The 17,980-nt window shown below is 39.8% G+C and overlaps 1 protein-coding gene across 1 annotated transcript; it reads left to right on the top strand.

The window, feature by feature from the left end:
* The first annotated feature begins 13,056 nt into the window (after positions 1 to 13,056).
* On the top strand, positions 13,057 to 16,743 carry LOC105006255 (pulmonary surfactant-associated protein D). Its single transcript, XM_010864698.3, has 6 exons — positions 13,057 to 13,171; positions 13,727 to 13,892; positions 14,064 to 14,108; positions 15,767 to 15,817; positions 15,906 to 15,938; positions 16,112 to 16,743. Exons 1-6 carry the CDS (start codon positions 13,091 to 13,093, stop codon positions 16,489 to 16,491), a joined length of 756 nt encoding a protein of 251 aa, XP_010863000.1. The 5' UTR covers positions 13,057 to 13,090; the 3' UTR covers positions 16,492 to 16,743.
* Positions 16,744 to 17,980: the final 1,237 nt, after the last annotated feature.

Genomic DNA, 17,980 nt, shown 5'->3' with positions numbered 1-17,980 from the left:
TATTTTTGTAGACCTCTGTATCCATGATTGCTAGGAAAACCTTGTCGTTTAGGGATAGCGCTGGTTTGTCATCATCCTTGCACCCGTTGAACACCAAGCACCCTAGGTTGTTTGCGCTCATGGTGGAACTAGTATCCTCCTCAGATGCAAGAAAGGCTGGACAGTGAGGCCGCGTCAGGCCACCATGGTCTTCTTTAACATGGATACTGTTTGGACGTGGACTGAAAAGCGACACGCGACCATTGTGCAGTACGTTGGCTTTCTAGACATTGACCTCTGATGGTGTGTGAACCATTCCTAAGCACACCCCCACAATGACCCAGCCTAGGTCTAGCCGTTGTGCCTAAGGCGCGTTGTGAGGCCCGTTGATTTGTTTGCGCACCTTGTGCACCCTGAAGATGTCTCTCCCTAAGAGCAGGCGGATTGGAGCATCTCGGTCTACAGGTTGAATCTTGTTAGCAACTGGCTGTAGGTGGGAGTGATGTTGTGCGATCTCTGGAGAGGGAATTTCTGCCCTATCATCCGGCACCATATCACATTCAATTAAGGGAAGCTGTAGTTTCCCATCCACAGACTCAATGATCAAGATGGCAGATCTCCTACCTGACGTCTTTATTTTCCCTGAAAAGGTTTTCAGTGTGTATAGGGTGGGGCTGTCTTTGACTTGGAAAAGGCTGAAGAACACTGCCTTCTCCTTTTCCCCCGCAGGATATGCTTTCACCAAGCAAATTTTGGAACACGAGTGTGAACTGTTTACGCTTCCACACACCTCCATACACTTGGAGGTGATTGAAGATGAGTTTTCACATTGCTCCCCACTGTCACCCTTCTCAGCCATAGTACTCTGTGCAGTGAAGGGATGAGGACCCGGATGCAGTGTTGCAATGTCTTTGTCGCTGTTACACTCAAAGCACTTCACAGTCACTTTTACAGTGTTTGCTATGTGTTGGAAAGACCCACAGTATCTATAGCAGATGCGATTCTCTCTGAGGTATGCTTTGCGCTCCTCTAGGGATTTGTCTATATAGAACAAAAGTGAGGCTTCTCATGTATGGGACACTGACAGTCGGGTTCGTCCAGTTTTGGCAAGGCAGGCCTGGTTTGGATGCCCGAAAGCGCTGTAGGGATGTCTGACTTATGTACAGAAACACTATGCTTTCCCAGGCTTTTCAATCTTGGAAGAGACATGGCTGCTGAGGATGGAGATAGTGGAGCTTGGATAATTTTGTATCTATGCCTGTTGTTGGACGAACTTGAAGACAAAGAAAGGAGGAAAAGCTACTCTTTAATCCACCTTATACTCGCTTCCATGGCTTGTCCATTTTTCGTGGAGGTTGTAGGGAAGCTTTTCCACAATATGTCTTACCCCATGAGCTGTATCCAAATTACGAAAGCCCTGGCAGAGCACAGTCTTCCTTAGCACACTCTAGTTCCATGAAAATGTCACTTAGTTCTCTTAACTTCACATTATCTCAATTGGTCAGTCTCGGAAAGTGTTCAATCTTTTTGAGCAGTGCGTCTTCAATGACCTCTGGTGTCCCATAACATTCCTTGAGATGTTGCCAAACCATGTTGACACCTGCTGCCGGATTGAGGACATGCACTGCACAAATTCTCTTTGCCTGTTCTGAAGATTCAGCGCCTAGCAATTTTGTCATAAAGTCCAATTCTTCCCTGGCTGAGAGATTCAATCAATCAATCATTTATAAAGCCCTTTTTACAACAGCAGTTGTCACAAGGTGCTTGTACAGAAACACCCGGCCTTAAACCCCAAAGAGCAAACAACAGTAGTGTTGAATTTCAGTGGCTAGGAAAAACTCCCTAAGAAGGCTGAAATTTAGGAAGAAACCTAGAGAGGACCCAGGCTCAGAGGGGTGACCAGTCCTCTTCTGGCTGTGCAGGGTGAGATATTAAGAGTCCAATTGGCATAATTTATAAATGCATGTGGGTGCTAAATCCAGAGTCTATTTAAATTTAGACTAGGTCAGAAGTATGACCAGATGGACAAGGACAGGGACAGCAACAGGCACACTAAACCAGGTACTCCACAGGTGTGGACCAGGACCTCATGTCCTCCTAAAGTTTAAAATGGGAGGAGACTGGGAAAATTCTGAAAATACATTTCTCATATCAACAACGATTTATAGTGGAGAAGGAGAACTTAGTGGGGAAGGAGAACTGACCCAATCCCCCAGCACAATAGTATAGCAGCGTAAGACCTTGGGACTGAGACGGGGTTCCGGCGACACTGTGGCCCTACCCGGGGGAGGCCCCGGACAGGGCCCAACAGGCAGGAAATCAATCCACCCACATTGCCAGGCATCAACCAAAGGGACACCCACCAACCGCAACCACCCTGAATGAGGGCCGAGTATTGCCAGCAGAGTACAGCCCAATTGCACAATTGCACAAAAGAGAGACAACAACAAGCCAGTGACTCTTCCCCGAAAGGCTTAGGAGGGTGGGCATCCCAGAGAGCCCACCTGGCAAGACAGGAAGGGTGGACAGTATCAAGCCTTCTGGTCACCTTCACAGCCCGGGCCAGGCTACACCTAATCATAAACCATGCTGTAGAGATGAGTTTTTAGTAGACACGTTTGCACTGAGTTTCCATTTCTAACCTTATTTGGCAGATCATTCCACAGTAGTGGAGCTCTATGAGAAAAGGCCCTGCCTCCGGCTGGTACAATTATAAGGCCTGCATCTTGCTATCGTAGGTCACGTGTAGGTATGTATGGCTGGATCATTTCAGCAAGGTAAGTAGGAGCAAGTCTATGTATTAATTTATAGGTTAACAGTAAAACCTTAAAATCAGCCCTAACCCTAACAGGCAGCCAGTGTAAGGACGCTTGTACAGGAGTAATGTGTTCAAATGTTTTTGTTCTAGTTAGGATTCTAGCAGCCGTGTGCAACACTAATTGAAGTTTATTTATTGATTTGTCAGGGTAACCAGAAAGAAGAGCATTGCAGTAATCTCGTCTAGAAGTAACGAACGCATGGATTTGTCATCAGTTTTGTCTAAGATGTTCTGCCTTCTTCCGATCTCTCTCCTCGTGGTCTATCCAGATGTTTCTGTGCTTCTCCGAATGTCATGGTCTTAAACAGCATATATATACTAAACCAAAGACCAGCACATCCTACTTTCTGGACGTCTGCCAATCATATAGGTGTGTTTTACATATGCATCCTAACCTTGTTTGGTATAGTGTCCCTTCTTGAGTCCTGGGGCCTTTCTAATAATAGACAGCAGCTGATAACTATGTGCACCTCATATAGCACCTACTCAAACATTCTTCCTCTGTGTTGTGTGTTGTGTTCATTTAACAAGAGAATAGGACTATCATACATTTAAGACATTGATAGAAAGTTTCAGATTTTTGCAATGTTTCGAAGATGAAAATAAGCAACTCTTGAGAAATATTTTCATCAAAGGAGAGGTCAGGGTCAAGGGGAAACGCAGAGGTTTGTTATAGTTTTTGGGATACGACCATGCAGCCGTCGAAGTTCACAGTGAGATCTGCTAACAATGCTCTCTGTTTCTTGGGTCCTAAAACGAGAATTTCTGTTTTTCTTCAGTTTAAGAGCAAGAAGTTCTCTGTCATCCACTTCCTAATATCTGAAACGCATGCTTCTAAAGTAGCTGATTCTGGGGCTTCTCCATGCTTTATTGAAATATATAACTGTGTGTCATCAGCATAACAGAGAAAATTTACATTGTGATTTTGGATTACATCGCCCAGAGGCAGCATATATAGTGAGAACAATAATGGGCCCAGAACTGAGCCTAGAGGAACACCAAAGCATACCTTTGACTTGTCAGAGGATATGCCATCCACACTAACAAACTGATATCTTTCAGATAAATAAGATTTAAACCAGGCTAGAACATGTCCACGTAGCCCAATGAGTGTCACCCAATGAATGATCAAGTGTCAAAAGCAGTACTAAGATCAAGAAGCAATAGGACGGATGCGGAACCTTTGTCTGAGGCCATTAGAAGGTCCTTTGTTACCTTCACGAGTGCAGTCTCAGTACTATGATGGGATCTGAAACCGGACTGGAGCATTTCATAAATGTTATTTGTCTTCAGGAAGGCATTCAGTTGTTGGGAAACACATTTTTCTAAGATTTTTGAGAGGAACGGGAGGTTCGATATTGGCCTATAATTGTTTAATATGTTGGGATCCAGATTCGATTTTTTTAGAAGAGGCTTAATTTCCGCAATTTTTTGTGAGTTTGGTACACATCCGGAGGAAAGGGAGCAATGTATTATGTTCAACATTGGCTGACCTAGCACAGGAAATAGCTCCTTAAGTAAATTTTTTGAAATCGGGTCTAGCTGACAGTTTGTGGGTTTAGAACTCATTACAAATTTAGTGAATGTGTCGAGCGATACGGTATCAAAAAATTCAAATGTCCCCATTGACACCTGGTAAGGGAGGTTCAGGTCATTCTCAGGACAACTGAGATTTTGAGGACCATAACTATGTTAGGAGGAGTCAGTTATTTGTTTTCTAATGGTGATGATCTTTTCATCAAAGTAGTTCATGTATTCATTACTAAACTAAAGTGAAGACCCACTTCACTTGTTGAGTGTTGCTTTTTTGTTAACTTTGTAACTGTGCCGAAGATACATTTTGGATTGTTTTTGTTCACTTCAATCAGGTTGGAGAAATAAGCTGATCAAGCAGATGTGAGTGATTTTCGGTGTACTGTCTATCCAGGCTTGTCTGAATACTTCCAACTTGATGGAGCGCCACTTTCACTCAAATTTTTTGGAGGCTTGCTTAAGTGCTCTAGTATTGTCTGTGTACCAGGGAGCAAGTTTCTTGTTGCGTATTTCTTTTGTTTTTAGTGGTGCAACCGTATAATGTATTTCGCAGTGTTGAGTTTAGATCCTCGATTTGATCGTTTACAGATTTATTTACTCTGTCGTTAATGAGCGAACTTGTAAGAATATCAAGGAATTTATTTGTAATCCGAGAATTTGTAGTACGGCTTTTGAAACTCATTGTTTGCGGATCAGGTGGATTTCTTGTTTTAACGGTAAATGTAAAAAGACAGTGATCCGATAATCCAGGATTTTGGGGGGAAATTATTGGATCTACAATATCTATTTCTCGTGACAAGACTAAATCTAAGGTGTGATTGTGGCAGTGTTGGACCTGAGAGATGTTGGATAAAACCCATTGAAGAAGATCATTGGCTTTTTGAAGAAGATCATTCGACTTTTCCATATGACTATTGAAATCGCCAGAAATGTGAATACTACCTGTGAATACTACAATGCCATGACTATTTATAGCAACTATGTAAAACTATTTATCGGCCTGGTTAACTTTCATAAGAATGAAAATCAGTGATGTGTTTGAGAGTAAATTTATATTTATAAATCATAAATATTACCAACACCCCCTCTTTTTCGGGATGCACGGGGGATATGATCACTAGTATAGCCAGGAGAAGAGGCCTCATTTAAGGCAATGAATTCATCAGGCTTTAGCCACGTTTCACATAAACCAATAACATCTAGTTTATGATCAGAGATTAATTCATTTACTGCAACTGCCTTTGGAGCTGTGTGTTGCTTTGAATACCATGGTAAATTGCTGGTTTAGCATCAAATATTTCAAAATCATTTAGGGTTTTCTCATGCAAACCCACTGCTTTGTGTCTCGCAGGTTGCTCCTGAATGATTAACTCAGACTGCTGCTGGACATACTAGTGCTTTGGACTGAATTGAAAGGCACGTCTTCAACATGGCATTTTTGAATGAGCTCTCCGCTTTCATCCTCGATTTTCTCATATGCTGCAGCTTCTGCTTCAGGTGCAGCTCATTGGCACTGCGGAAGATGGAGGCTAGCAATCAGCCTTTTGCTTTAGAATGATTGCTTCCAGGTCTGCTCTTTGCTTCATCCTGTCGGCTTCTCTTTTGCGTAAGCTAATTGAGCTTGAGCAGCTTTTGCTTTAGCATAGGCTTTGGTAGGCCATGGACAATGTGCGACGAGAGGATCTAGTGGATGCTCGAGATACCTGTGACTTAACATCAATTGCTCAATAGCCTCCTGATTGCTTGATTCACAACCTCAGTTTGTTGTTCCCCATTAGCTTTGTTTTGCTGCATAGTGGTGTTTCCCTTATTGTAATTTCTTCTGGAACATACACTCATATTTGCTGGGGATTGTTCTCTAGTGCTTTAGCCCACTGTTGCATTTGTGTTTTTACTATACTGTTATCTTGTGGGAAGCTAGACAGCCAGTTAACATTGAAAAGTTTTCCAAGGAACACACAAGACTTGAACTTTCTTGCACTTTACTGGATTCTTGTTTCCTCTTTTTAATTTTATTGTTGTAAAACTGCAATGTTACAGAGATAAGAACAAATCAATATTCAAATATTACCGTATCAATTTAGGAGGTATTACCCAGATAACTACATAAATGGTTATATGGAAATCAATTAGTGAACAGAGCAAGCAACAGTTGTAACTGCTAGTCAGCAAAACACGTTTCACTGATACAATAGAAAGGTTTCTAACGTAAAATTCCTTCAATAATACAAGAGTTCCATAGTCGTATACACAAACTAGTTGCAGACTAATATTCTCCAAGGCCGAAGCGAATCGAAAATACGTTCCTCAACGATGTGTATCTACCAACGTCCTTCTTGCCTGTTTCGGGGTCGCTGAAGGACTACACGTGAATACGAAGAAACTATCAGCGCATGCGACGTGTCTTTATTCCTCCAAAATACTAATTAGCCGGCAGAGTCCGCGGATCAGATTGATGACGCGAGCCAGAGACACCAACAGCTCAGAATGCCCACTCTGATGCACATTCAACCAACAACTTATTTCTGTGACTAACTAAACATTCAAGGCAGCACATGCTGCTTGTTTTGGTTAGTAGATTTGGAAAATAAGTCAATGTTGTCGTTGCCTAATACTGTACCGGGCATGTCCTTGCTTCTGTTCTATGCCTTGGAACAGCGACTAGATTACTGGTGGCATTTCTTGATGGATGAGTGTCTTAATTGTAGAGACTATTAAAACTAAAATAAGTGATGCAGCCAAGTGAGACTGGCATGCATATAAATATTATCCTTACTGTTGTCAATGTAAATTTTGTGTGTTTTATGGGCAAGGTGGTGCTTCTCTGCATCACCAAAAAATGTTGTTAACATCAACACAAAAAAAATATTATATATATTTTAATTTCAGTGCTCAGCTTTGCCTATGTACTGTAACGTCACTGTGGATCACGTTCTCAGGAGATGGAGGGGAATGTGATGTAATGATGTAAGATTTAGAGGGAGGGAGATGTAGAAAAATGAGAAGTCTTTCTGACCCTACATTTATAAGTCAATCATGTACAGTCTTTATTACCTAGTTTAGGCAGCTCATTGAATCCCAGGTCATGGTCAAATGTAACGCATTCTAACACAGGGGGCAAACATGTTTGTTGACTTTTGTAGACAGCAGCGGATAGTTTAGGCTAGCTTTGTGTTGATAGTGGCTATTACAAGTTTTAATAAGCAAAAATAGACAAGAAACGTGCCAGACAGTTTTGTATGGGAACCAAGTCAGGCTACTGTTGAATTAAACCAATACTGAACCAGTGGAAGCTCAGGTTACTGTGGTTTGCAAAGTTAGATCTTAACCACAGCAAGCAACATGATTCCCATGCAGGATTCTTAAATGGTATGGTGAACCATTGTGAACACACCTTAACAAAAAAGAATTGGCCTATTCAATGAATATGTGTGTTTCATATGCAAAATTCTGCTTGTCCAGCTAACAATTGACAGAGACCCGATCAGTATATTCTTCCAGGATGGACAATGGAATCAGAGACCTCTGATAAGTTTCAACATAGCATGTAAAATGATTCAGTGAATAGCTTAAACTGTCATTTCCCTTAAAGAGGAATAGCTAAGAGGCTTGGGTCAGACAGCTTAAACAGAGTGTTTTTTTAGAACTAAGAAGGTAAACATTAGCTAGATCCTACACAATTCATTGGCTACACTCATTCATTGCGGCTGTAAATATTTAGGCCTTCCTGTCAAAGTTAACAGATTTGGTCCATCATATTGCTCTCTGCAGTACCCAAGCATCTCCATTACCATCTCCATAACGTCTTTAGACAGCCAAACTGATTTTACCCAGGCTACAGTGATAAGCAATTATGAATTGATAATTGTAGTCAAATGGGTACAAAATAATTGTCTAGAGCTGTAAACTGTAGTTATTTTAGCTGATGTACACTGTAATATTAAAAATAAAAACACTCAAAACATCTTGTGTGACTAATTAAACAATGTAATGCACCCAAGCAGAGACTTGGGGTTTGCAGGGTGTTTGAATGTAACCTCTACTTTCTATGATACACAGATATTTCTTAACAGAACGTTTCTCTGAAACACCAAAGGTGGTTCTTCAACTTTGATATTGGTATGTGTCTTTAAGAGTGTTGTGAAAACACTTTCTGATGTTTCGCAGCATGTTAAAGGAAGCATTCAATCCAAAAACACCAAAAAGTCTCTCTAATATAATCTAATTAATAATTTAACATGTTATTGACTGGTGATCAAAACATAGGATTTTTTTTGGGTGAAATTCTAGCTCACATTGAACACATTAGAAATATGAAGGGATTTGAATTGAACCCCTGACTTCAGGGCAATGGCTGGTGTTTGTCAAAAAAGGAAAGAAAATGACTAATAAGGTGACCCTAAAAAATTAACATGTCAGCTTAAAGCTAGGCCTATGACTGTACATTTCTGACATTCCAGAAGATTCTATTTTATGACACTTTCTGAGTTCTATTTGATAAGTTACTCTCCAACTATGGAAGCCAGGTGATGTTAAGTCAGAACAACTGCTTTAAAAGCACAAAACTAAATGAAGCTACTTCAGCCCCAACTACCATCTAACTATTAATTTTAGCCAACAGTCATTTAACATGACTATGATTCACAGTTCACCGTTGTCATTTCACTTCTCAGCTTTTCTACTTCACCACTGAAAGTAATGGAAATGATTGGCAATCAAAGGCTTTTTTTTAATAAATGACCCATAAACTTCCGTGAACAACAGATTAAATGGGTTTTCTATGTGTTCGCATGCACGTGGGCATTCTGACTATTGTTTTTTCCGTCCCTCCTAGGCAGTAACATGGTTTCGTTGACATTATCATTCAGCAAAGTTGGAAGTTCTACAATAGGTCTGACAGATTGTTATGTCATCAGGAACTCTTCTGCTTTCTTCTGAAGGAAGTGAACAAGTGGTTTAACTCTGGTTAACCACACACTGCTGACTTAGTCTTGATCCTAAATAGCACCCTTTTCTTCTATAGGGCACTACCTTTGACCCAGACTTTATTAGGAATAGTGGCATTCTGGAGATACTCTTGCTGACCGCACATTGCAATAATGGACATCAGCGGCGTTTGGCCTGCACACCTTTTTGAAAAGCTAGCTGACCGGGATTTCCATTCATGTGACATGAAATTGATCCCGAGTCATGTTCCTGTACTCCCCTTTATTAATGTTTGTACAAATGTACTTGTCAAGTCCACCAACAAATCTCAAGCGACATGCGAGATATGATCTTCCATGTTGTGTTTTTCACACTGTATTTACTAATATAGTCATGTCCACTAATGATTTACATCTGACCGCAATGACGTACAGTGGGGAGAACAAGTATTTGATACACTGCCGATTTTGCATACGTTTCCTTTAGTTCTTGACCAGGTTTGCACACACTGCAGCAGGGATTTTGGCCCACTCCTCCATACAGATCCTTCAGGTTTCAGGGCTGTCGCTGGGCAATACAGACTTTCTGTTCCTTCCAAAGATGTTCTATTGGGTTCAGGTCTGGAGACTGGCTAGGCCACTCCAGGACCTTGAGATGCTTCATACGGAGCCACTCCTTAGTTGCCCTGGATGTGTGTTTCGGGTGGTTGTCATGCTGGAAGACCCATCCACGACCCATCTTCAATGCTCTTTCTGGGGGAAGGAGGTTGTTGGCCAAGCTCTCGCGATACATGGCCCCATCCATCCTCCCCTCAATACGTTGCAGTCGTCCTGTCCCCTTTGCAGAAAAGCATCCCCAAAGATGCTCATCCTTGTACTCATCCTTCTTCTTCCTCCAAAAGCTCTATTTTAGTCTCATCAGACCACATGACCTTCTCCCATTCCTCCTCTTCATCATCCAGATGGTCATTGGCAAACTTCAGACGGGCCTAGACATGCGCTGGCTTGAACAGGGGGACCTTGCGTGCGCTGCAGGATTTTAATCCATGACGGCGTAGTGTGTTACTAATGGTTTTCTTTGAGACTGTGGTCCCAGCTCTCTTCAGGTCATTGACCAGGTCCTGCCGTGTAGTTCTGGGCTGATCCCTCACCTTCCTCATGATCATTGATGCCCCACGAGGTGAGATCTTGCATGGAGCCCCAGACCGAGGGAGATTGACCGTCATCTTGAGCTTCTTCCATTTTCTAATAATTGCGCCAACAGTTGTTGCCTTCTCACCAAGCTGCTTGCCTATTGTCCTGTAGCCCATCCCAGCCTACAATTTTATCCCTGATGTCCTTACACAGCTCTCTGGTCTTGGCCATTGTGGAGAGGTTGGAGTCTGTTTGATTGAGTGTGTGGACAGGTATCTTTTATACATGTAACAAGTTCAAACAGGTGCAGTTAATACAGGTAATGAGTAGAGAACAGGAGGGCTTCTTAAAGAAAAACGAACAGGTCTTTGAGAGACGGAATTCTTACTGGTTGGTAGGTGATCAAATACTTATGTCATGCAATAAAATGCAAATTAATTCTAAAAAAAATCATACAATGTGATTTTCGGGATTTTTGTTTTAGATTTCGTCTCTCACAGTTGAAGTGTACCTATGAAAACAATTATAGACCTCTACATGCTTTGTAAGTAGGAAAACCGGCAGTGTATCAAATACTTGTTCTCCCCACTGTAGCTGAACTGCAAGGCAGAGACTTTACTGCTTCAGTCTTTAGGAGCCTCAACACAATTCGTTGTAATTACAGAGATGCAAGGCTGAAACTTAGTGGGGATTGTTTCGATCTATTTACACATTTGTTTTCACAATAGTATTTATTGAGGTTGATGAAAGAAAGTATTTACTCATAGAACTGTTATTTTACTAGAAACATTGATTGAGAACAGCTGATGTATTCCGTACAGTAGATACACTGTAAACCTAAATGTGTTCTCATCCCTCAAAACATTTGAGGAAACTGGCTGCACTGAAAATGTCTGTGTACAGGTAGTAACTTGAATTTCTTTTGTAGTCAAACCAGTTAAGAAAAATGGGGTCTAGATTTGAGTTGTATTAGCTTAAAATAATTGTGGGATATACCCAATGTCAGGTCCTGGCTGGGGGCCTCTAGGCATCCCAGGTCCTTCCTGGGGGCCACAGTCAGGGCTTCTAGGTATCTCAGCACTGCAGTTTTTGTTGTCCCCCAATTAGAGGCAGCTGCGCTGCGTTGCCTCTAATTGGGAATCATATTTCTGTTACCCTTGTTTCACATGGATCATTGTTGGTGCTGTTTGTGTTATGTGTGGCACTTTGCGGTTTGCGGCCCTTTTGTTGTTTTCTGTTCATAAAGAAGAACATTAAAAGGATGTTTCCCAACTCTGTGCCTGTGTTCTGCCACCTACACCGTGACACCAAACCACACCTCCAATATAATTTCCTAGTATGCATTGCCCTTTCATGGGTTACTACCCATGACTGTTAATGACAGAGACATGGTTATTTAAACTCACTGACAATCAATTGTCTTTCATGTGAGTTCCCAAACAGATGCTAAACTCATAATACATTACCAAATCCCTAGAGCTTTATTTTGAGGTTTTGCTTTGAATAGTATAGCGGCCAGAAAGGAATGGGTGCTAAATTCTTAAAAATGTCCTACAATTCCCTTGGAAATCTCCAAAGAATCACTGCATCTACAGTAAACTGATATTACCGGAAAACATTGGAACTTGACCATAATTCTGCAACCTTACGGTACATACAAAGCACAGGCCTGCAAAGGGATGGGTAATTCTTGTTGGAATAGAAAGATGGATTTCTTTATTTAATTGGAAGAATAATGGTTGCAAAATAAACATACTAGACAATTGGATTACATTAGAATCTTTTTTATTTTTTGTGTAACTAAGATGAATAAATGAGTCAGTGTTGATGCTGAAAAATATTCAACATTTGAGTAGAAGTCAGTATCACATACACAGTTTAAGTAATTAGTAAAATCTCAACTTTGAGTTCAACAAGAAATATATGAATAGAAAATGCATGGAAGTCTATAGTACAATGTACAATACTGTCTGTATATTACAGTAGATGTGTGAGTTTCTGTACTGAAAATAGTAAGGTTGAGAAGCCTGGCAGTAAACTGCAAAAAGGGGGTGAACAAACAATCAATGAAGGAAATAATTATGTGATTTGACAGCCAAGTGAGTCCTTTTTAAAACACACTAGAAGTAGAATCAAACTATAGTGGAATGTGCATGATGGATGGAGATTAAACAGAGATTTGTTTAAAAGAGCAATCATACATTTTTGGTCCTATAATTTCATTATATCTATTTATTCATTTGGAGGAACGTGATTTCTGAATAATCTCATGAGGTACGTTTGACTGGTGTACCCAAGTGGAAAACAAAGTATTAGCATGTTTCCTGACATATATTTGAAACAAACTCACTGTAGCACATAGTTTAAAGCCTCATAATAGGATGCAGACGTTCCTTTTGTAATCATGGTCAGTCCATGTAACCCCAACTCTCTCTATAATCTTCAATGTGGTTACATCTATCCAGTCCCATCCATGGTTTTCTTTTACAAAAACAGTGCAGGGAAATGATGATTCTAGCTTTTCATGTCCTCAGTAGAATATTCTAAGGAATCAGTGTTGAAATAAGTGGGAACATTGGGCTGACCCTGGCTTATGTCCCACATTCCAAAAGAGGCATTTTCCAGTGAACTATAAAAAAACATACTTCCAGATAAGCATCAATCCTCTGGAGCAACATGTTGTTTATCTTTGTCTCTATAAATGCTTGCACAAAACTGCGTTCAATATCATTCTACTGCAAAGCAGCACAAAAGCATTACATCACTTCTCAGCAATTTACTGGTATGTAACTTTGTTTTTAATCTGAGCTAGCTATATATGTATGACATATATACCTTAGTAAATGAATTATCACATTTGAGCATATTTTAGTACACAATATATAGCTATTTTAATACACAATGTATAAGTTTTAATGCTGCTCAAAGGTAGTTTCAACGAATACAACCATTGATTCTTGTAGAAATAGTCTGTTTACCTGCCCAGTCTATAGTTCAACATGGTAACTCTCTTGTTTTTCTTTGAGTACTTGTTAATAATTGCATCAACATACCGTGTTTTTAAAGGAAATCAGCATGTTGATATCACTGCTCTCCAGCAAACTCTAGGGGACACAACTTCTTGTGCAATTGGGAAGAGCCTTGTGAAAATGTTGGGTTTATAGAGTCCATCTCACTTTTTGGAGAGTCACTCAGCTTACAACAACTTCAGTGGCACTTCTGCACATTACATTTAAATAGTTATTTAATTTGTATTAATGGAAATCCAATTGACTGTAAATGTTGTCATCATTGATATTGTCCTGATGGTCTCTTTGTCCTCTTACTGCTGTTCTAGGCTATGGCTCTAAACAGACTTCTGACTTTAGGGCTATGTGCCTTTTCCCTGCTGGTTCTGCCAGGCCAGACCCAGGATTGTGAATGCCAAGGTCCTAGAGGTCTACCGGGGCCTCACGGGGTCCCTGGGCCTCCCGGACCTCCCGGACCTGTTGGTCCTTCTGGAGGTAAATGTCCTAATAACAATAGTGAAACTGTCTAACCATATAATTACCATAAACTGATGCTGATTTTGGTAAAAACTGTGGCGTAGCACACAGTATGCACTTATGGACTGGCTGAATTGTACATTGTTTTTGTGCTTGATGGTGGATTTAATTCATGTATTGATTACATAGGCATGCCTGGTCTACCTGGACCGCGTGGGGCGGCTGGAGCGAGGGGTAGGGTCTTAAATACTATTCTAATCATATTTGTTAACTCAATAACATGGTATTGCAACACCCTTCACCAAACTCAAAGATGGAAAAGAACTCAAAGATGGAAAAGGTGAATGTTTTGGGGAAGCTTATCCATAAATATTGTAAATATTGTAAATATTGAATGTATGGTGTCAATACTTTTGTCAGCTCCAGTTAATATTCTGATTTGAATGGATGTATTAGATTCTGAATAAAAAAAAAGGTTTTGTAACATAGTGATATACAGAGTTGTAGAGACCAAATACTTTGGTCAAATTCTGTTTATTTTCAGAGACATTTGTGATTAATTTGATGAAAGTACAAGGGTGCCAATATTTTTGTGTATGACTGTAAGTACTTAAGTGTTGCTCACATCAGTAGCAGAGCAGTAATAATCATACTATTTGTGATTGTTGTTATATCATATGCAGCAGCATGGGTAAGAATCGAGCCCACTATTTTTAATCATTTTCCTTTCAAACAAAGAATAAATGTGCTTGAACAAATGTACATCTATATTTATCAATAGCCCACACTTTAATTACTTAACAGAACATTCAATTATATGGTCTTTGATTTATTAGTGTCTACGTTTTTTGAAAGATGTTTTGAGGGATTTATGCTTTTACTGGATAGAGACAGTGAAGGATTGAAGAGATTTTTGGTGAAAGAGTAGTAGGTTGGATTTGAATCCATGCTGCAGTGGAACATGAGCACCATAGGCAGGCCAGATTACTGTGGCCCCAGGCCATGTCGTTAAATACTCAAGAGTGGTTTATAAAAGTGCATCACTAGATTACTTACGTATTAAAATGGGGAAGCAGTACTTAGTTACTCACATTTAAAATCATTAGTTAACCATTCTTTAACAATTGAAAATACAGCTCTGGAAGAAATTAAAGACCACTGCACCTTTTTCTTTCCTTTCCAATAAAGTCGAAAAGGGTTAAATTACAGAAGGGTTAAAATTAAGAGACCACTGCAAATTTAACGCTTCTGTTCTTCATTCAAAACTTATCTTTTCTACTTTTTTGGTGCAGTGGTTTCTTAATTTTTTCCGGAGCTGTATAGACACATACAGTGGGGAGAACAACTATTTGATACACAGATGAATTTGCAGGTTTTCCTACTTACAAAGCATGTAGAGGTCTGTATTTATTATCATAGGTACCCTTCAACTGTGAGTGACGGAATCTAAAACAAAAATCCAGAAAATCACATTGTATGATTTTTAAGTAATTAATTTGCATTTTATTGCATGAAATAAGTATTTGACACACTGCAGCAGGGATTTTGGCTCACTCCTCCATACAGATCCTTCAGGTTTCAGGGCTGTCGCTGGGCAATACAGACTTTCAGCTCCTTCCAAAGATGTTTTTCTGCAAAGGGGACAGGACGACTGCACCGTATTGAGGGGAGGATGGATGGGGCAATGTATCACGAGATCTTGGCCAACAAGATGCATTTTCATGATGCATTGTAGTCATCTTCTACAGAAATAGATTTCTGTTGATTTTGGGGTAAAATGCAAATTGAAGCTTGTGAAACAGATTAGATTGTTCCACTGATGTTATCAGGGTTATTGGCAGAAATTGTAGATGTGTATAATGATGAACTGTACTCCTATTTTCTCTTCATAGGTGAAAGAGGATTGCCGGGGATTCCAGGAAAATGTGAAGTCGGAGGAATTGGTACACTACTGACATCTTTTCTTGATAACATACTTTTTAATATAATTATTTCTGGTTAATTTGATAATCGCATTTTCTGTTTTCACAGACTTGCATAACAGCATCAGAAAACTGGAGCTGGGTAAGGCAGTGATTTTCAGATAGCATGATCAGAGAGTTATGCGTTGAATGCAACATGTTTGATTACCTTATTGATTATTCTGTAATTTTGAACAATATATGTGAAATATAGCATGGCAACCCTTGGTTCCACTTTCAGTGTTACACTATATTAACACCATGGTTTCTCTACAGCCATAAATTATGACTTCACCAGAAGAGTTAACAACAGATACTTTGTGTCAGACAAGACGCAGGGTTCTTTCGACGAAGCTGTTCAGTTCTGTTCCAAGATGGGGTTTGTGCTGGCTTTGCCGAAAAATGAAGAAGAGAATGTTGCTCTCACTCAAGTCTTTGAAGGGGGTTTTGAACAGGCATGGGTCAATGTTGACAACAGCAAACAAGCCAACTTTAAGGTGGATTTGAATGGCCAACCCCTAACCTTTTCCAAATGGGGAGATGGGGAACCTAAAGAACCCAGTGGTGATAAGGGCTGCACAATGGTGACCAAGTCAGGGGTATGGAAAATTACATCTGAGTGCTCTGCCAATTCCTATATTGTTTGTGAAATATAAGGGCACCTTTATGAAATATTGTTTCTGAGTCTCTGAATATATCTTTGCTCAATTGGGACTCTTAAAATGTTATCCGGAATGTATTCCAGTTTTTCTGCTACCGTCATTCTTTGTTTATTAAAATGTAAGAGAGAACGGTGGTTGCCAACATGAAGTACTTACTATAATCAGTATGTGATACAGTAACTAAAAACAGTTGTGAACCACTGGAGTAGAAAAGGCAGAAGGAAATAAAGCAGTCAAATGTTTAAATGTGTCTTTTATCAGCATCCTTCGCGCCCCCTCTTTCTGAATTGGCTACGGTTCATCACATGGCTACTTACTGTAGGATGACAGGAAAAATACAGCTCAACTTTGGCAAACAATATCAAGTTAAACTTTTACCTTTCTCAGAATAGGTACACTGCAGCCAAATAATATATAATAAAATTGTAAAGGAGACTACTTTGTTGGGTGCTATGTTAAAAAAATACACGGAGTCTGTAGTTCTTTTTAGTTAAAATTTACGGTGTAATTTACTCTTGTAAAATAGTAGTATTGTATTTTACAATACAATTAGTCATAGATAACTTCCTTAATCGTTGTTCTTATTTCCATTTATTTTATCATGCATTTGTGGCTGAATGGTGTGAGTGACTGACAACGATGCACATCTGGTCCTCCAGCAGGGGTTCATATCTGACGCAATGTTATTTAAGAAACAAACTCCTCAACCTTACGCTACTTTCCTGCTGTCTGATAAAGTATTACAAATGCCTGAAAAGAAACAACTTATATTGTGAACCACTGGAGTAGAAAAGGCAGAAGGAAATAAAGCAGTCAAATGTTTAAATGTGTCTTTTATCAGCATCCTTCGCGCCCCCTCTTTCTGAATTGGCTACGGTTCATCACAAGGCTACTTACTGTAGGATGACAGGAAAAATACAGCTCAACTTTGGCAAACAATATCAAGTTAAACTTTTACCTTTCTCAGAATAGGTACACTGCAGCCAAATAATATATAATAAAATTGTAAAGGAGACTACTTTGTTGGGTGCTATGTTAAAAAAATACACGGAGTCTGTAGTACTTTTTAGTTAAAATTTACGGTGTAATTTACTCTTGTAAAATAGTAGTATTGTATTTTACAATACAATTAGTCATAGATAACTTCCTTAATCGTTGTTCTTATTTCCATTTATTTATCATGCATTTGTGGCTGAATGGTGTGAGTGACTGACAACGATGCACATCTGGTCCTCCAGCAGGGGTTCATATCTGACGCAATGTTATTTAAGAAACAAACTCCTCAACCTTACGCTACTTTCCTGCTGTCTGATAAAGTATTACAAATGCCTGAAAAGAAACAACTTATATTGTGAACCACTGGAGTAGAAAAGGCAGAAGGAAATAAAGCAGTCAAATGTTTAAATGTGTCTTTTATCAGCATCCTTCGCGCCCCCTCTTTCTGAATTGGCTACGGTTCATCACATGGCTACTTACTGTAGGA

This window comes from Esox lucius, chromosome 4 (assembly GCF_011004845.1).
Source record: "Esox lucius isolate fEsoLuc1 chromosome 4, fEsoLuc1.pri, whole genome shotgun sequence".
Taxonomy (NCBI): domain Eukaryota; kingdom Metazoa; phylum Chordata; class Actinopteri; order Esociformes; family Esocidae; genus Esox; species Esox lucius.
Note: the sequence above shows the minus strand (reverse complement) of the source record. Positions and strands in the feature narration are given on the sequence as shown.